Source organism: Anser anser (assembly GCF_964211835.1).
Source record: "Anser anser genome assembly, chromosome: 10".
NCBI classification, from domain to species: Eukaryota; Metazoa; Chordata; class Aves; order Anseriformes; family Anatidae; genus Anser; species Anser anser.
This window is the reverse complement of record NC_139730.1, coordinates 1,413,794-1,433,712: the sequence shown is the minus strand read 5'-3', so window position 1 is coordinate 1,433,712 and position 19,919 is coordinate 1,413,794. Positions and strand designations below refer to the sequence as shown.

Sequence of the window (19,919 nt, the reverse complement as noted above, 5' to 3'; positions counted from 1 at the left end):
TGGCCGGTAAGTGAGCCCGTGGTGAAAGGTGCCTGGCTCGGGGGGCCGTGGGGAGCTGCGGTCCTGTTGCCAGGGGATGCGCGGAGCGCGCCAGTGTGCGCAGACAGCGCCGGGAGATCATTCCAGGGGAAGATTATTCCGGAGGAGGCGGCGTGTGAGACCAGGTCTGCGTGCCGTTAGCCTGGCTGCTTGGTTTTGCGTGAGAAAGCCGTTAATTGCGTGATTTTGGGTGCCGTGCAATTAGCTGCCCCGTGAGCTCGAGGTCCGTGGCGCGGAAGAGGCAGGGTTTTAACCCGTTGTACGTGTGGGGAGGATGTAGGGTGCTGGATAAAGCACAGACGTTGAACTGGGGCTTGGCTTTCCACGACGCTCCGATTTTCCAGAAGCAAAAGTTTCTCCTCGTGTTAAATGCAGTGATTTATTTCTTCTTGGTCTTCGACAGTTTCTCTGCTAGTCGTGGTACATCTCGCTGTGCACGAGTTTAGGAAATCTGATTCCAAAGGAGAGGAGCCCAAACCGGAGGCTCGGAAAGCTTCCCAGGGCTTCCAGCGTGCCTCCTGTGTCACAGCTGAAAGATAAAAGCCCTTTCGGAGCTGCTACACCAGAAAAGTGGTTTCAAAGCATTTCAAGATGATTAAAGGGAACTTTAAACTTCTGCCTGATAATTAATACATGCTGCTCTCGTGTGCTTAATCGGCGCTGGGTGAGTTCTGGTTTTCCGAGCCTTGCAGCTGAATTCAGCCTGGGGTGTGCTCCCCGGGATCCTGCTGGGGTTTGAGCCCAGTGTGTAAGCACCCAGCCCGTGCTGGCGTACGGTATCTGTCCTTTGGGATACGTGGTGCAGCAGGACTGTCTCGAGCCCGGAGTGCTTTAAATTCTCCACTTACTCTTAAACGAGCGGAAAGGAGCATTTAGCAATTCAAATAGTCTGGAGTAGCAAATGAATTTTAACTGGGCAGACAGACTTGTGTGGAAATTAAGGCAGTGTTTGCAAAAAAAAAAAAAAAAAAAGCATCCATTTTGTGTTTCTGTGCTGTGCTTCTTCCTCTGTGCAGCTGGAGTGGAAAACAAATGCTCTGAATCCCTTGTGGAGGTTTTATCGGTTGCTCAGAACCTTCCCTCTTCCAGCAGCTCGTGTATTCTGCGAGTGTGCTCCTGAATTGTTTGACTTGTCAAACTCATCATCCTGCCCAGACTTTTTCAAGCTTAACTGATCGTAGAGTATGCTTTTTATTAACATCGAGGCAATAGAATCTGAGAGAATACTCCCATTGAGTTGGGGAGCGGAGTTTTGCTGCCAGGTTTTAAATATATGTTCTCTTAAACTTGCTTGGCAATCTGCTTATGCGAGCATCATGAGTCTTTATATTTGAAATGATTTTTTTTTTTTGGAAAAGTAGTGATGAAAGTAGTTGGAGATCTGAATTGCGAGGGATAGATGAAATTAAGCAGCAGAAGCAGTGATGGCAATCTACAAAGCTTTAATGTGTTAATGTAGCCTAGGCATTATACATATTTAGAAGCAGACTAGATTGAATCCTGGAGAAAACGCCGAGGTATTCGGAGACTCCTGTCTCGATCGTGTTTTCCTGTAAGTGATGGAAGGTACGAAACAGTGTTTTGAAGGAGATGCTAAAAATTATTTTGCTGCTGCTAGAACTGTATCGGATATTAATTGCCCCCAAGTTAGCTTTTTATTTTTTAGAAAAATACCGGGGAGGGCGGTGGATACAAGAATGATGTTTGTAAAATTTCCTAGCCCCGCGTAGACCTTATTTTGCTGTCATGAATTATTTAGTGTTTCGAGTCTGCTGTAGTGCTGTATTTAATATGTTTTAAATGACATTGAATCAGTTAATACGATGGAGGAGAAGATCTGGGCGGACTGATAATTAATCTGCCAGGGGGAACAGCAGAAGAGAAGCTGTTGACATAGACCGAACAGTTTATTTTATACAAACAAGGAGCATTTTAGCATCCACTAAAAGGGTATTTTGATCGACCCGGACGGAGCAGCTTCGTGGAGCCGGTGTCTCCACTCCGGCACGGTGCCGTGACCCTGGCTGGAGCCTCTGGATGCACAGCAATATAAAGTAATAATTTATAGGCTCTCAGTGGGGTTGTAAGTGAATAAAGAGTGAATGCATTGAATTTCTGGATGAAAAAAGAGTCCGTAGCATCCAGAAGAAAATAGCTCGCTATTGTAGACCTATTAATTATGTTCCAATATCGAACAGCTGTTGGACAGAAGCACAGGGAGGAAATTCTGTTCCTGGCAGTCAGGCGCATGGGTGCATGCGGGTACAACTTGGAAAGGAAACTTCTTACAGCGCTGCCGAAAGTGGGGTGTTCTGCCTGCATGTTTGCTCCCCTCCTTCGCTACCAGAGGCACCTGGGGCAGGACTAGAGGCACAGAGCTGGAAGGGACCCACCAGGATCACCGAGTCCAACTCCTGGCTCTGCACAGGACCACCCAAAAATCAGACCGTGTGTTTGAGATCGTTGCCCAAAGGCTCCTTGAGCTCCGGCAGCTCGGTGCCGTGCCCACGTCCCTGGGGAGCCTGTCCCAGCGCCCAACCACCTCTGGGTGCAGAACCTTTCCCTGACACCCAGCCTGAGCCGCGTGCTGCTCCTGCCTTCTGCTTGGCCGTTAGTCTGCCTCGGAGCAGCTCCAGGTAAACCACGTCCTTTCGATGCAGCTGGGACTTCCTAGATGACTTTTGCAGGCAGATGCCCTTCAGTGAAGTCTTTTCTTCTTGATGGCCTCGGTTGATGTTTCCAGAGCTAGTTGTTAGATTGGCTTTTTCTGTAGTAGTTCTGTGACCGTCTCTTGCTCTCCCTGCGCTTTGGCGGTAGCCCCTTGGCTGCAGTCGTTAGGATGAAGTCCTCCTGGTTTGTTTGATTTATCATCCGTTTTAAATACCTGAGTGTGTGCGTCTGTAGCACGCCTACTGAAGTTTAAAACCAGCTCAGTGAGATGGCGATGGCCTTTAGATTATGGAGGAGATTTTGGCTTTCGTTTATTACTTCTGCCTTGTGTTAATTAAGACTTCAGCTGATTTTTAACTAGCAACACGTGCAAAAAAAAAATAAAAAACGTTTCAGAAGGCTCTTCTGAGCTTTGCCACTCAACCAGCACATCAGTCCTGGGCCTGTCCCGGTGCTGCCCCTCGCCTGCTGGAAGGGGATGGCTGCAGCCCCGTAGCTGCTCCTCCATTGACCCCGTTCCCTCGCTGGAAATCGATGCTTGAGCTTTCCCTTCTTCCTCCTTCCTCCACCATCATGGTAGATGCTGGGTTGGCTCGTCCACAGGCGCTTCCCTAGCGGGCTGTTTTTTGGGAAGGACCAGCTTCTGCCTGGAAGTCTCCTCGAGCTCGGTTTTGGGCGGTTTCCCTGCTGCTCCCCTCCAGCAGCACCCAAGGGTGAGCGAGCCGTGTTTTTGTGCCCGGGACTTTGTGGGTGCCTTCACCTGGCTGTGAGGACCTTGGCACGTCCCCAGGTGCTGGTAATGGGGAAGGAGGGAGCTCATCCATCTGTCTTCTGGCCAAGTGCACATTAAAGTTGACAAGAGCGGTGGCCTGACTTCCTGGCACTCTGAGGAAATGCTCTTGACGGAGGGTATCTTAGTAATTTGTTGCGTTATGAGGTTTCCATTAGTGCCAACTAATTACATGGACCACGTCGGGTTGGAGTCGCAATTACATTGACCGATGTACAATGATTAGCTTTAATACATGTTTCCGTGTGTAGGAGACGTTTAATTGCTTGCTGTTTTTTTGACGGAGATATTGCTGTTTTCTGTAATTGGGTTTCCCCTTTCTGCGAGTGCCCGTCTGGAGCTAGCAGCCCCTCCGGCAGGAAGACGCGGCCACCGCCGACTGCCTCACGCGATGGATGTGGCATCAGCATTCTGGCAGCTTTGCTAATGGCACTCGGTACGTCTTGCAAGCAAACACTTTGTCTTTGTGTCCGTCTAACAACGTTGGGCCTTGAGCAGGTTTCCCGTAACGCAGCGCTAGCTCCAGCCAAAACCGAAATGGTTTCGGGTCAAACCCGTTGGTCTGTGGTTCTGCTGCTTGGTTTTTATGTGCAAGCGTGTGTAAACGTGGGCAGCCCCATGACGCGTCTTCACATTAACAGATTTGGTCTGGATGCCCGTGTTTTGCACGGCCGGCGTGCCCTCTGCCTCGTGCCGTGTCGGGGATGCCGCAGGCAGAGGTGAGCAGCGGTGGCAGCTTTTGTGCCTTGCTCTGAATCTTCCGGGCAGCAGCTTTTCCGAAAATCATCCACGGTCCTAGGAAAGGGGCGACTCAAACCCACTCTTTCCATTACTAGTAAGTGCTTATAATGCTCCTGTGCATATGTCTGTATGCACAGATTAGTGAAAGCTTATTGTTTTGCTTAAAATGTTTACTTTGAAAATTCCTTTTATTTAAATTTTTAGTAAAGCCGCTCGCACGCAAATGTGGTGAATCGTTTCAGCTCGTCTGTATGCAGCCCGTTCCCGCAGCGCATATTGCTGAATGCGTTCTGCATAAAAAGTATAATCAGCGAAACTATTGTTAAGGTCTAATTGCGAGCTGGATCGTTGCATGTTTGCAGATTTTTTTTGGCAACTCCGTCGCCAGTTGCTCATTAAGAGAACACTTGTGCGAAGATTGTGCTTGCAGTGCTACATTTGTCAATGGCAATCTAGCATTAATAGTACGAACTTTTAAAAATAACTGATGCAACAATAAATCCCCGACAAATACCAAATACATACTAAGTAAGCGTTGTAAAGTTTCAGACAATGCTTTGAAGTGCTCCGCTAATAAACCGTTTTTACAGTGGTGTGATGGGTTCTGTTCGTGGGGTGATTTAACAGTCTTCATCTCCACAGCGCTTTTGCCTGCAGCAACGTTACATGGTCAGGATTAATGATTAGGTATAGTATCGTCGTCAGTCTCAGCACATTTTTCTTAATTTATTTTCATTAGATTAATGGCCTCATTGTGGGATAGACGTAACTTGTCTATAAAGCAATCGTTGTATTTGTATATAGACGGATAAAGCTCCCCTCCCTCTGCGGCCGTTCTCCTTGCGGCTCCACGTGTCCGGCGTTACCACCTGGCACCTTGGCTAGCAGGGAACTGGGATAAACTGGTGTTAGGTGTGCTGACTTCCACTGTGTCCATCTTCCCAAGCACCAAAGTCTTCCGTTCTTTGGTAAGAGCAAGGCTTTGAGGCCAGCTCGGACTGTTTCTAAATACTCTCCTCAGGTTCTCTCATTTTGGAGCTCAGTTCAATGTCTGAACCACAAAGATGTTCATAAAAGCTCTAGGAGCGAGCCTGTTGAGTGAATTTCCATTAAGTGGAGATTTCCTGAAGCTTGTTGAAAGCAGGTTTACCTAAAGTAAGCAGTTGTTCTTATGTTTTTGTTAAGGATATTTTTATTTTGGCAAACATTCTTCCTCCAAAGAGGCAGAGCTGCTCAAATCTCGAAACACTTGCAATCTGTCTGCTACCTACCTGCAGAATAGGACTTGCAGGCTGGTTTTCTGTAACTTGCCGTGTTCTGGGAGGCAGCTAACAGTGCTGGTCGTTGCTGTGCATCGGGAGTTAGCATAAGAGGCGGTGTAGTTCAAGGGTTGACATCTTTCCTCAAATCTGTGCAGCAAAAACATATTTGTCTCTAATCTGTGCAGCAAAAACATATTTGTGCTAAAATAAGAATTGGTAACAAGGGTGGAGTTTGTGTTTAGATGTGCAGTTCAGGAATTCCTGCTGCAAAATGTGCTCCCTGCTTCGACAATGAAAGGTCTTCTGTGGAATCTAAAATCAAAATATTTCAGATCGGAAGGTTTAATTCAGATTAAGGTTCAATTTCTGTCGTTGTCTCTTCCTCCTTGCTTCCTCCCTCGTGACCTTGCATTTTTCATGGTGTAGAACAGACCGGGTAGAGAGGAGGAGAAAAGGTGAGGAAAGAGCTTGTTGCGTAACCCATTGCTCGTGCCTTTGCTTCAGTATGTTCTGCTCAGCTTAAGCACTTGTTTTAACTTGTGCTTTTGCTGTGGGAGTGAATGAGAGAGTCACTGGGAGGCTCTGGAGAATATCCTCTGCGTGGGTTTTAGTTTCTGCCTCAGGGTCCTGGACAGCACTTCTTGCCATTGGAAAATGTGTGTTTTTGGAAAAAGAAAGCATTGCTTTAGTCGTATCTGATTTGCTGCAAGTCGTACTTGAAAGGTCAAGTGTGCTGGTCTGTAGCTAAGCACGTGAGTGTCCTTGGGCCTGGGTTCATTTTCGGATGATGAGAAAGCATTCTGGGTTTGTGGTTTCTTGCGTGTAAATTTTTGCATATGCTGATCGCTTTGGAGATGCTATGTAATGAGGGAATTCTGAATTAAATTGGACTTTCTTAATTTTTAAGCTTTTTCTTAAAGCTTCTTTAAGCCTGCTTTGCTTCTCCTCAAAATAGCAAACCTGATTGCATCCTTCCTGTTTATTCCTTCTTTCTCTGAAATCTTCCTTGCTGTTAAACTTGCGGTAGCAGTGCTGCCTACCTTTGCGGGGGAGAGGAAGAATTGCTCTTGTTGATGTTTCACAGCAGTTTATTTAAAATAGAAAAAATCGACTCCTACGTCTGCAGAGCTGAAGTTGCTTTGGAAAAAAACCAAAACAGGTAAACCACAAAACAATTTCTTCTAGCAACAGGAACAAACGCACGGAGTGGTGATGACTTAACCTGTTTTGGAAGAGAGAATACTTTTCTACCAGTTCTGACTCATTGTCCAAACGCACTGTGTGTTTATACAAATACGCATTCATACATCATTTATTGACACGTAGCTGGTGCATGGTCCACGAGGCTCGGTCTGAGTCACGATCAAAGAGCACGCGTCTACTGCAGGTCTTACCTTTCACCTGAGGCACTGGGGAGACAGGTGCAATTGGGGCCTTTTTGGAGGAGAACAGCTGAATATGAGAAATGCCTTTATCTGGCTTGTGTCGTGTAAATAATTATTTTTTCTTGAATGAAATAACATAAAACGTGACTGCGCTACAGGCTTGTGGTAAGCGTGTGCAATCCAGCAGTGAAACTGCATTGCTCCTGGCATCTGTAGCAAAGCTCCCATAGGTTAATTTGTGTAAAATGAGACACGAGAAGAGAGTAGAAGGAAAAAAAGAAAAGTGGGGTGGGAAGGAGGTGCAGTGAGAAGTCAGGAACAGCCCCTGCAAGGCTGAAGTTGTGCGCGGTGGTCTGCTCCCATCGCCGCGTCTCGCCGGGATCCCACCGAGTTTGGATTCACTCGAACAACAGCTTGCAGGCCAATGCGGAGTCTACAGTAAATGAAGCTGAAGAGTCACAGATTTAAAAAAAAAAAAAAAACACATGCTGATTTCCTTGAGGGTAACACAGCTCTGAAACTTAGCTGCCTGCTTGCCTGGGAGAAAGGAGAGCGCGTCGCTCGGTGCCGAGCCGCTCCCAGGGAAGCGGTGTTCTTGGCTGGCGGAGCCGGTCGTTTTTCTCCTCTGCTCCACCTTTTAAAAATAATGGATTTTAAAAAGCAGAGGAGATCGATGCCAGGTTCCAAGTCCTGCAGTGACTTGCGTGCCAGGTGATAATAGCGGGGTGGCTGCAAGGGTTTGGATGAGCACAAACGTAACCCAGAAGCATTATGTGCAAGCCTGTCTGACAGCCAGGTCGTGGGCTCAGCTAGTCTGGGACACTCAAGTGTTTCAGGAGGAGAGTTAAGAGAATTTGTTGACAGCAGCTGCTCGTGTGCTAAAACAGTTCAAAACCACGGTCAGTGCTGCAGGTACGGAACAACACCGCGGCTCCGGCAGCCCAGTCCCACTCCTCTGTGTGAAAATCCAGCTGGGAGCATCACCGGAGGGCCTGCAGCTCAAATTAATCCCATCAAACGATGAGCCTGGAGAGGAAATGGAAACCATCGTGTAGCCTCAGACAGAAATCAGTCTGTGCTTGTTAGGATCAAGGTTATTCCCCTGCCAATAATTCCCCTTGAGACACATGAAGTCTCTGACAGCATCTTTTGCTTAATAATGCAGCCAGACACGAGGGTCAACTCCAGGTTTTTTTCATGGGACCGATCCCAAGCAGAAAATCGGGAAGATGATGTTGTCAAGAGCAGTAAGTTTGGGTTGCAGCTCTCTGTTCTGCAGGGTACTTGCTAACTAGAGTTCGAAGAAATTTGAGTGCAACTTCTTAAATACTGAGTGTCTTGTTACAAGATTTTAATTTGGTGTGTCACAACAGGAAGAGCAGCTAAAATCTATTTTGAGAAGTGGAGCCAAAGGTCTTTGGAGGCTCCCTCTGGATTAGCATTGACCATAAACACAAATTTGGAGCCGAGCATTGTCTCTTTGTAAACCCTCTCCTCTCTTGAATATAAGAAATTGCAGTCAGGATGTCTTCACCCCCCTAATTACTGAGGCGGAAGCGGGGAGGAACCTTGGTCACAGAGGCTGATGGATAACAAGTCTTGTAAGCAGAGCTGCTGTGTACAGCCAGGATATCCGTGTAAGTTCATAATTTCTGGGGTTTAAGAGCTGTTTTTATTGGGATGCCTCGACTGGTCCAGCACTCGGTGCGGAGAGCAGTGGGGTAAGGGAGGGACCGCGGGGAAGCTGCCGATCCCGAAGGGCAGGCCGGGGCTGTGCGTGCAGGCCAGGAGCTGCTCTTCCAGTTCACTTTGTCAAAAGCCTTTTCCTTCCACGTGAGAATTGTGCAAGCCGTGTCCTCTGGTGTGAGTGGTGGTGGTTTGGAGTGATTTTACCAGCCTGCGAGAAGTCCTTCAGCATGTGGAGGACCCCTCATGGGGGTCCTTTGGTGGATATCTTTGGTGTTCCAGGGAATCCAGATGAAGTCAATTTTCTCTTATATTTTTTGGGAAGCTAAGACTTGCACAGTTTTCAGGATTGAGCTAGGAAAGGAAAACCTCCTTTGGAGGAAATCACTCCTCCGTGGGTGCACTCAGTTTAATGGATGTGACGTGCAGCAGCGATGTTTTAAAGACTGATGCTCCTTGTGGTGAAGTCTCACGGTCTCGAGGGGGCTGCAGGCTGAAAACTTGTTGGTGAGGTGCAGAGAGTTGCTCCAAGAACACGATGGCACTCGGGAACGGACTCCTCAGGCTGCCCTTTTACCTTTCTGCTTGTGACTCTTCCCTGTTGGCTCCTTGAGCCGATTTCCCTCTGGGTGGGAGCATCCCATCTGTGGAGTGCTTTAGGGCATGCTCCTGCTGCTTGCTGGATTTTACTTTTACTTTTTTTTTTTGCCAAAGTACAAAAAGCAACTTTACAAGCTCCTACTTGAAGCTGTTAGACAAACTGAATAGAGCCATTAGTGTAACATCTATCCTCCATTAGCTAAACGTTTCTAAATGTTGTAGAGCACAGTGAAATATTAATTTTTCCTACTTCAGTCCAATTATTACCACTTTACTAGGGAATGACACTGGGAAAAGGGAGTTTTTGTAGGGGAGGCATGGGCACGCTGTTATGCCGCCTCTCCTAAGGACAAACCACTTACACTTGCTGAAGTCCCATTAGACGGGGATGAAATTAAATCAACTGCTCCAGGAAATGAGACAAACGTTCCATCAAAAAAAAAAAATCCGTCCAACTGTAACAACTGGTTTTGATATTCACGCAGTGAAGCAGAGAGCGCTTGCAGAGACGTCGGATAGAGGAGACTTGGCCGTGAAGGGGCTCTCGCAGACAACTCGGCCCTGCTTCTGCCCCCTTACTTGTGCCCTGGTATTTGAACTTGCCCCATGAAAGGACTCTCGCCCCTTCTCCTGCCCCCCTAATTTCCATTCCCAGCGAGTATTTGGTGGCTGAGCGTCCTTGTTTCCTGGGGAAGCTCCCAGCACAGCCCTGCCTTCCCTCACCCTGTTGCCGCCTGCATCCTGCTGCTGCGGTCCTGGTGCTGGGGCTGCTCCATGGCCCGCGTCCCCTTGCCCTTTTTGTCAAAAATCGGCCTGCTGAAGTTTAGTTTGCAATGCTGTGTGACCCCCAGGTACTTTCAAAGCTCAAAAATAAACAAAAAACAACAACAAAGCCATCCTGTTTAACAGGACAACTTCTGTAATTGTGTATTTTTTTTTTTTGGTCCGGAATAATTTGCATTTGTTGACTTTTTTCCTTTTCTAAACGTCCCTCCTGGTTTCTTAATCATCCTGTTTTCCTCTGTCCTTGGGGCGCTTTGCAGATGTGCTGCGTGGCGGCGAGGCCCGCCCCGGTTAGTGAAGGCCTTGAGGAGAGCCGAGGGGCCCGCGCGGTGCTGGGCCCGCTCCGTGCTGGGTCCCTTGGTCCCCACGGATCGGCCGTGGTCTTGCAGGCTCGTTTGGGCTCCTTTGTGTCCCGTTACAGGCGTTCAGATCGTGGATGAAATGTCTCGGGGTGTATGGGAAGACCTGACGCATCCCGGCCCTGAGAATGTCAGGGTAGAACGCCTATAAAATGCGTATTTATTTTTCCAGCAGGGATGGGTGTACAAAGGTCACAAAAATGAGGAATTTGAAACCGCAGAAGAATTCTAACGTTGATATTTCCTGCTGTCTGTACGAAAATGGAGCCGGTTGATTGCTCCAGTTGGCAAAAGCCCTTTAAAGCAAGGCGAGGCCTTCCGGCCCGAGCTGGGAGCAGCCGGGCACCCGCGCCCCAGGCCGGGCCTGCGATCCCCAAATACAAACCCCGAGGTTTTACAGTTTTCTCTGTCATGGAGGAAAGCCTTCTTGATGGGTAGACTTAAAATTCTAGCAACCCACGTGGAATTTGAAAGCTATAAATCGTGTCAAGCCCGCGTTACGTTCCGGGTTGCGCGTGGAAGTCTGTACTAATAATTGTAGGTATGCATCCCCGTCCTGCTGGAAGCACAAACTGGAGGAATCTCAGAAATGTGTGTTGGATGTTTAACAGTAATCACCTTCTGTATTAAAAACAGAAATAAGCAGTTCACTGTCGTGGCTTTACAGAATAATTCGCAGCTGATGCAGTTTGCTATCAGGTAGCTTTCGGCGTGCTTTTATATCGTTTCTGATTTTATTCTGCCCTGCTTTTTCATCAGCTCTTCTAAGGAGCTGGAGTAGAAAGGATTAAAAATAAATAAGTAAAAGGCTATCTCCGTCGTATGCCTTATTACCTGCCTGTATGCAGTTGTGGGCTCTATTCTAAAAACCAGAATTCAAGTTACTGTAAAAGCCAGCTCTACCTTTGTTGTGAGCTTCAATAAAAACAGGATTTGTGCGTTATCTTGGTCTCCCTAGTATCCAGCCCTGCTGCCTTCTCCTAATCTCTGGCTTGCCAAATATGAAAAAATGTAGAAACGGAAGGTTTCCAAACACATTTGCCAGGGTTAATGCCAGAGTCTAAACACAAACTCTGCCGGGACAGGTTGTTACTGGGAGCAGCGCTGGGTGGAAGGGGTGGGCTGAAAGAAGCCCAGAACCTCCTCCTGAAGGCGCTGCCTGGGGTCCCCAGCGCATGGTACGTGTGCTTTTGTCTTTTGAAAGTGGGATTTTGGGAACAGGGACGTGCTTGTGCTGTGTTGCTTCGGCTCCTGTCGGGTGCTTGTGCCTGCTCGTGCTGGGTTGTGTCCGCCTTGTTTCTATGTGAAAACCAGGAAAGTAGCAGTAAGTGATTGTAATCCCAGCTTCTGAGGCTTCCTGGGAAAATCCCTTCAATGAAGTTTCTCAGTGGCATTGCTTGTTGTTGTGCAGGTTGTTTGCTCTGGAAATACTTGGGGAAGCAGCACAATTTTGCTGAAACGTTTAATTCAGCAATCGGGTAACTGCCACCAGTGAGCGACTCCTTCCCGAAGAACTATCTGCACACAGCATCGAGGTTTGCTGAGCAATAAAAGTGAGGCACTTTTAGACAGTTTCTCTGACTTAAAGCAAATTTTATTTATCTGCTATTAGCTACGTTGCTTCCTTAACCTCTGATTTTTGCATAGTGAAAGAGGGAAGAGGGAACCTACCTGCATAATACATAGGAACGTAACAGAGTGGTTTATGCTGATAACGAGCCACAAACATCAGCGAAGCAGCAGGGTTTTGGGCTTGACAGGGGTTGAAGCCTCCAGGAGAGCACTTTGGGGTGGCACAAGGGGGCTGCCAGCACATTTGCTCCCTGAAACCGGTGCTGGTCATGCTGTGCTTTGCAGACCCTGCGTGGCTGTGCTCGCTGGGAGGTGAGATCCCCTACAGAAGCTGCACGAGGCTTGCTGGGTGATTACCAAGCAAAATTGTGCTCTGCTGAGGGCGTTAGACGAAGCCTTGAAGGTTCATCCGCTTAATATGAATCTCGTGGGATTTTTAGGGTCAGCTGTGCATCCTCCAAAGCATCGCACTCGCTCCTTTTTAAATGGTGGCAGTGTTCGAACTAGAAAGGCTCTTCTATTTTTACTTGAAGGCTGCATGCAAGCAGGCTTGCCAAATACATGCCAGATGTCTGAGCTGTACTTTGGAGCGCGCTTTGTATGGGATTCTTGTAGGCATTGTCATGAATTGGCAGCAGGAGCGCCGGCATCGCTGCTCTGTGGCTCTCCTGTTGTTGGTGGAGCGCTGTCGGGAAGGAAAACGTGGGGCCGTGGTTCCTGCTGAAACCCGCGCTGCCTGTCGGGCTTGGAATGGCTGGGAGAAAACGATCGTGTATTGAATCATTGGGATTTTCTAGCCGAAGCTATAAGGGGATCCTGGTAGGAACAAGTGGAAAGCACAAAGCAACTTGGGGCTTCCTAGCAGCAAGACGGTGGGAGCTTGGCACAGGAGCGGCAGGCTTTCCTCGTCTGTTCGCGTTGAAAGGTCTGTCAGAGCAGAACGCAGGAGCACAGTTTTCTGCAGAGGAGGAAATCTGTGCTGCTCTGGCTGCTCGGAGCTTAGGGCCGTGATTTCTCAGTTCCTAGGAAGGCGCAGGAGGAGGGAGCCTGGCTGGGCTCCGCGCCGGGGGCTGCGTCGTGCAACGGGGTGGAGGAACCAAGCAGCATGTCGTGGCTGCTAACGCGTATGGAACTGCGTGAGACAGCTCCAAACGTCTCTGATAAGCCAGGAAAATATGAAGTGGTAGTGAAAAATCTCATTTTGGTCCGAAGTTACGTGTTTTTCCATTAATTTACAGGGGAAACACATCTGCTGATGGAAGCAGCAGTGGCGATGCTCTCCAGCAGCAGCCTGGCGGCTCTTTGGGTCTGTCAGGGAGTGATGTTTCTGATGTTGCCCTCACTCCTCAAAAATGAGGAAAACAAAGCTTCAGGCTCGTGTTTTAGTTCGCTCAGTGAGTGTTTTCAGTAGAGACAGGTAAACAAGCGAGAGATCCGGATGGCTTCCCCAGCCACATCAGGGCAGCCACGCGTGACGTGCAGAGCTTGTCCTGAAGCAGGCGATGCCAGACCCAAGGGAGACGTGGCTTTCGTGTTTTGGTAAAGCTGCATCGCTAAGCAAAGGGGGTTTGCTATTTTTTAAGCATCGCTATATTTCTGAGCATTGCTCTAAGCCCTCAACATGCTAAGAAGTATAACCTGGTGATATGTGGCCAGGAGCTTTCTCCTACATTGTTGTGGGCTGCACACCTTAAACACAATTTTTTAGTACAGTTCCTGAATCTGGCCTAGAATTATGTTGGAAATCCTGTATTTGTGGCTTGAAAAGCAAGGTTTCTTCCTCTCAAAGACCGGTGATTTCAAGTTTAGTAGTGGTAAGTTTTCTGCCTGTTCATAATCCACATTAAGTCACTCTTCAGTGGCAGACCTTAGGTGAAGTTGGTTTAAACATTGTGTTTCAGATTAGCTCTTGCTGCAGATAATAAAAATGGCTATAAAAATGTTAGTCTTGACCCTGCTGATATTGGAAGATCCTTATTTTTGTAATAAATTCCCGTTCTGGCCTCCCTCCATGCCTTCTCCAGGTGCATATGCTTTGCTATCATGCCGTCAGAAGGGGAGCAGGGGCAGGAACCTGGGCTTTTTTGTCTTACCAGCCTCTGAGATGTACACGCAGAGTGTTGAGCTGCGGGAAGGATTTCTGAAGTAGCTGTGTTCCGACTTCTTAGAGCTAAATAGACCCTGACTTAGTGGTTTATCCTCTCTCCAGCGGCACGATCAAAATTTAAATTACTGCTGGTGTACTGGATCGGTCCTTGCATTAAAGGAATTTGGCCTCACATCCTCGCTGTCGGGAAATGAGGTTACGGGGGTTGTGCCCTCCAGCAGAGAGCTGGGATCCCGGCCACGAGCTTCCCATTGCACCAGTGGCCGTGGGGCGGTGGCGATGCCCGGGTGTTAGAGACAGCGTGGCTAAAAACACTAAAAAACTCTTTATACATTAACACTTTTTCATAATAATTCTGCCTAACAGAGAGCTTGCACACGGGTGCTGGGGATGTGATGCGCTGCGAGGATCGCAGCTGTTAAACGTTCTGTGCCACGCCGCTTCCAAACAGCGCTTAAAATAACTTCTGGACAAAAATCGCTTTTGTGCTCAGATGCTTTTAGTTTGGGAAAGGCAAACGGTTGCAGCGAACGCCGCGCTGCTGCTCCGTGACAGCAGTCACCGGCGCTTCCATGGCACACGGCCGTGAGAAGTGCTGTGGGAGCCAGGCGGGGACGGGGTTTTAGGGGCATTTAACATTTTGCCGCTCTCCGTCTTCAGGATGCAACGTGTCTTTTCCTTACAAAGGCGGTGACAAATAGGAGCTGACATGGTGATGGGGTAGTTGCCAGCGCCGGTGATTAAATGTGACCGGTATTGAGACGGCGGGACGGGAGTGATGGCTGCGTTGGAGAAGCCGGCGGCAGAGTTACCATGGAGGCTGGGCTTAGGGACAAAAACTGTGCTAATCAAGCCAGACTTGGTGCTCAGGTAAAAACACGTGGCTTGTTGATGTAAATAACCGGTGGAATTACACCCTCGTGAACCCTCCTTGCCACTCTTGGGCTGCTTGCAGCTGCGGGTTGAAGCAGTCTGCAGGCGTGGGGTGCGAGCTGGGTGCTGCTGCTCGGCAAGGGGCTGCAGAGCAAAGTGTGAGGAGGGATTTGTGGAGTCTGCTTTTCTCTGCCGTAGGGCTGTGGGATGGAGCAGGTGCTGTCCCCGCGCACAAATCAGCGCCGCTGCCCGCGGTGGATTTATGGGGACGTTAGCTGGGACGTTAACCCAGCGGTTAACAGGGTTAACTTCGCGGGCATCCCGCTCCGTCGCATCTCACCAGGCAGCGCTGCAAGGGGAAAGGTGCGAGCAAGGGGCTTCACCTCCTTGTTTTGGGTTCGGGCTTTTATGTCATGAAGGCAAATGGTGGGAATGACACGTTTTACGTGGAAGTGAGAAGCCAGGGATGTGCTGGGGAAGACAAAAAGGAGCAGCTGCAACCCCTGTGCCTGCGGTGCAGTCGGCACACGTACCTGCACCAGCTCCTGTGAATTCAGCACAGCTGGCAGTCGCAGGTCCCAGGCTCTCTGCAGAGACGACAGCTTGGGTGCTGCTTAAAAGTCACCTGCGGCTGTTGGTGGGAACTTCCCGGTCACCGGCCCCAAAATAAGCGTGCTGAGAGCCGCTTCCCTCCAGCTGGCGTCTCCTCGGTGCTGTGAGCGGCTTCCAGGAGGGCACAGCTACTGGAGCGGACACGTGCTGAGGCTTTTTGGAAAGCGGTTTGAGCCGGGTTTGGTAGCGGCAGCATCCAGGACAAGCGGGTCCCGTCTGCAACAGGCACAGCCACGGAAAGGGCTGGGGTGCAGCTGCCCCGGCTGCTCGCTTCTGGCAAGGAAGGAGCCCAGCTCCCTGCCACGGCACCAGCAGCTCCTCCGAGAGCCCCGTCCCTTGGTGCTGCTGCCTCGAGACTCGTTAGGGCATTTACGCGTGGCTTCCCGAGCCTAAATATAAGGAGACTGATGGAACGGTTTTGTCTTTCGCTTCGTTAATCTGTGTAGTAACACTGTGATACTTGATAGCTTGGAAGGAGGCATCGTAATGCCTCTGTGAGCAGCAGCTAGATTTCAGAGTTATTGTTTGTGCCGGTAGTGAGGGGTTTAATAGCTTAATCCATCTGCAAAGTGAGTAGATTTATTGGGCTGCACAACGAATGGGCTCGTAATTACAGCAGCGGTCCTACAAACTGGCCGTCCTGATAAGGCAGGGAAGTATGGCGTGCAGAAGCGACTTCATCAAAGTTCTGTAGCAGTACCCTGTACTACATTTACTGAAATTAAAAAGAAAGGCACCTTGGTAGTCCTTCCTGGGTGAGCGAGAGCTTCCTGAGCATTGGGGCCGGCCGCCTGGGCTGGGGCACGCAGACCGAGTGGGTACGCACAGAAACCCCGATAAGCTCATCGCTTGCACCGCGAGCCAAGTGGCTGCCTGCCCAGCGTCGTTGACACTTATTTATTTATTTTATGTGTAGCTGAGATTGCAATTACGCTCTGAGCCGTAGTAGATTTCCTTTTTAATTAGTGCAGCCTGATAAATACTTTACAAAGCACGCAGTATATTCTGGAAGTAAGAAAGAAGACCGATGCTCGCTCTGTAGGACAAGAAACGTAAACAGTCTTGTAAACAGTCTTGTTGCTTTGGGATTTTCCTGCAGTTAACCGTTATACATAGCATGAGGGGAAACTTGAAATAAATTCCTGGATGAAGGTTCCTCCCCGTGTTTTAGATCCTTTCTGTCCGGCAGCCCACAGATGGAGAGTTGGAAGCAGCGAGGATTAGGCAGTAAATCTGCGCTAAAGAGCCGCGGCAGAGGCTGGTAATCTGTGCTCAATTATGGCAGATACGTTCATTTGGTTGCACGCTGCTGCAATTTCCTAGTGCTTAAGGAAGAAAGAAGCCACCCTGGCGGCACACCGGGTATTAAAATACCGGCTGAATATGGGCTCTGTACAAATCACGCATACACAAAATGGTAGAAACAAGGCTTGGCTGTTCGGACCAGTTGGCCGGGCCCTGATAAATTCTCATCTTGTCAGAATATTTCCAGCGGTTGGCCCCGGTGCGTAGCGTTGTGCAAAACGCCGCCAGCCTGCCAGCAGCGTGGGGCAGCAGGCAGGGGTTTTAGGCAGGGCATCGACGGGTTTAGGACGCAGGCAAAACACATTTGGGAAGCGTGGAGCTGTCAGGAAGTTTCAATAATCCGTAAATGTCTCATTTTAAGGCGTAAGTGAGCTTTGGCAAAGGATGAGGAGTTTTGATATTAAATTATCCAAAAGATTTAATTTTCTGCAGTTATTAAAAACAAGCCCTGAGTTCTTTTTTTTTTTCTCTCTCTCTGTTACAAAACATTGGGCTAGTCTTAATGACTGACCGAACAGTGTTTTGCTGCGTGTAACGAACGGGAAATGGGGGGAAAATTCTGCCTGAGGTTTGTGTGTAGCCAAGTATAACTTTTAGATCAGGCTATTATTGAAGTTCCAGTGTCTCTTCTTTAAATATTGGGTTAAACGTATCTCAGATTGGCAGTCGCTGCTTGGGTTTTTTTTCTCCCTGCGCTCAACGGCTTAGCCTGGCGTAGAGGCTTCAAAGTAAATAGGTAGCTTATCGCTATTCGGCAGAAATCCCTGGTCTTAAGTAAAAATACTGCCCGTCTTCCCGCCGAGCAAACACAGAGCCGGTGCGTTCGGCTGCTCCGAGACCTCCCGGGTCTCAGCGGGCGGCTGCGTGCCGGTTGTTGGTTAAGCGCACCCAAGGTTAAACGCGGGCGCTTTCGCTCGCTGCCGGCCTCGCTCCGGGAAGGGTGCTTTTGGGGTTGTGTTTTTTTTTTATTTTGGGTCACTCGCTTAGGAAGGCACATGTTTTTGGGGCTGGTGGTGCTGGGGTTGCTCCCGGATGGAGCTGCGGTGGTGGGTGCCAGGCTCACCGGGGCGGCACCGAGCGAAAATAAAGGCAGCGAGGCCGCGGGGCACGTGTGGCACCGTCCTGCCTGGGCACGCAGCCTGCCCGCAGCTGGCCCTGCCTTCCTGCAGGAAAAGGGATTTTGCATTTTGCTCTTGCATCAGGGCAGTGGAAAGGCAGGCTTCCGGATGGAAATAATAAGTCAATTATTTTATCTCGTGTTTCGAAAGCGTGATGTGGGAATTGGCACGGACGGCGCGTCCCGCTGAGCCCGGCTCGCTGCGAAGTGAGCTGCAGAGGGCACTGCGTGGGGTGGGAGCACAACACACGAGAAGGGACCTCTTAAAGACGTTGGCAAGGGCTGGTCCCTCAATGAACACGAGTTACCTGGCAGCGGGGGGGTGTTTGACTTTCCAGGGGGCCACAGCTTTGCTCCGCGGGGCTGCGGGGAGCAGTCGTCTCCAGCCCGCGGTGCCCAGCGCTGTCCCGATCTCGTAAGAGGGATTAACCAAAATGATCCCTTAAAGGAAACTGGGGGTTCTTGCAGAAACTCACTTTCTCATTTTCGTGCCAGCTTCCTTCTTCTGGCTCCAGATTTCGTTCTTCTGTTCGCTTTCCTTTCTTCTTCCAGGGATGCTCACGCTGATTCAAAGGCTTGTCCTGTTTACCGGGTGCTTTGTAGAGAGTGCGGTGACGGGGGAGGAAAGGCATCTGAGTTCCCGGGCTGGAAATTCTGCGCTGTCATCTTGGGATTTTCAAACAGAGGGAGTCCTCTTACTGGTTGTGACAGTAAATACACTAGTTGTTAGGTTTGCATTATAAGATCCTGCCTTTTGTTTAAAGGACATTTTGGTGTTGATAGTACCGACTTCCAAAAAAAAACCCACAAACCCTCGAGGAAGGGATGAAATGCCGGTGAACAGCTAAAATCACAAGAGGCTCTGACATTCACTTAGAATTAGGTTTGGCTGAAGATCTTTGATAGATGCAGGCGCTGTGTATGTAGAAGCAGCGCTACAGGAAAGTGGGGAGCGTTCAGTGGACACGTCTTGTTGGGAAGCATCGCATCAGTCCCCGAACGTGCTGCAATGGAAAACTTAGGGGGAGGATGTGCTGTGGCATCTGCTGTAACTCAGTGTTTTCGCATTAACACCCCTGTGTAACTCCCACTGAGCTTAAAAAACAAAAAAAAAAAAAACTGGAAGGGTTTATTGAAATAGTTTTCTTCTAATGGTTCCTGGAAAACCAAAGAAATGCTAAGTGTCGCGGGGGTTCTCCAGCTGGTTCCCGGACCCGGGAGCGAAGTGCTGAACTGCAGAAGGAGGCTCCTCAGCTGGTGCTGGCGGTGATCAAAGGGAAACGGCCGAGTCAGTGCTCGGGGAAAAGAGTAAGTGGAAAAATTAGTGTTAGCCATCAAGGAGTGAGGGCACACACGGCCAGCTGCTGTCAAGGAGGTGTCCCCAGATGTGTCCCTGCTTCCCGGGAAGTCTGACAATTCTATATGCATTTATATATTGGCTACATATATATATAAATAAATGTGTGTATATTATTAACGTTTCCCCTTGAATACACGGAAATCTGACAATGATTTGGGCTTCAGAGAAATTCCTGCTTTTAATATATTCAACACAGTTCTGCAGTTCAAAAAGCTGTCTTACAAAGAGGCTTCTTAATAAATATTGCAGCAAGTAAGTTGCTTTTATTTAAGAAACGCGTACCGGAGCTGAACCTGTCACTCTCAGATACGCAGCAGGGACTGCTGGTTCCTACCTCACAGCATGGAGCACCAAGGCTTGTCCTTTTTCCAGGTAGGAGTAAGAAAGCAGCGGTAGCAAGGCTTTATTTTCATGTAGCTCCATTGTTCTTTATGCTAAAAACAACGTTTCTGAGGCCTTGACACCTCACTTGAGTTGGCAAAATAAATGTCTCTAAATGCATCCCTTCTGGGGGCTGCAAACCAGTTCGCTCTGTAAGAAATGTTATTTCCCTGCATTTTAATTAGTTTAATGATGGCTCGTAGAGCAAGTGCAGAAGCAGTGGAAAACTAAGGCGGTATTAATTTGTAGATTGCTTGGGCGCTTCTTGCAGGAGGAG

At 49.0% G+C, this 19,919-nt stretch overlaps 1 protein-coding gene across 7 annotated transcripts in view; it reads left to right on the top strand.

Annotated features, from left to right (window-relative positions):
* GLCE (glucuronic acid epimerase) overlaps positions 1–19,919 on the top strand; it is a 46,556-nt gene that overhangs the window by 11,877 nt on the left and 14,760 nt on the right. Inside the window, exon 1 of one of the 7 annotated variants that reach the window (XM_083851272.1) lies at positions 443–3,935. The exons of 5 other annotated variants lie outside the window; for them this stretch is intronic. In XM_083851272.1, coding sequence (XP_083707398.1) covers positions 3,895–3,935 — 41 coding nt within the window. In that variant the 5' untranslated portion in view covers positions 443–3,894. Of the gene's footprint in view, positions 1–442; positions 3,936–7,414; positions 8,525–19,919 lie in introns of those variants that run through there. One more of the 7 variants, XM_083851275.1, reaches the window with a different exon arrangement.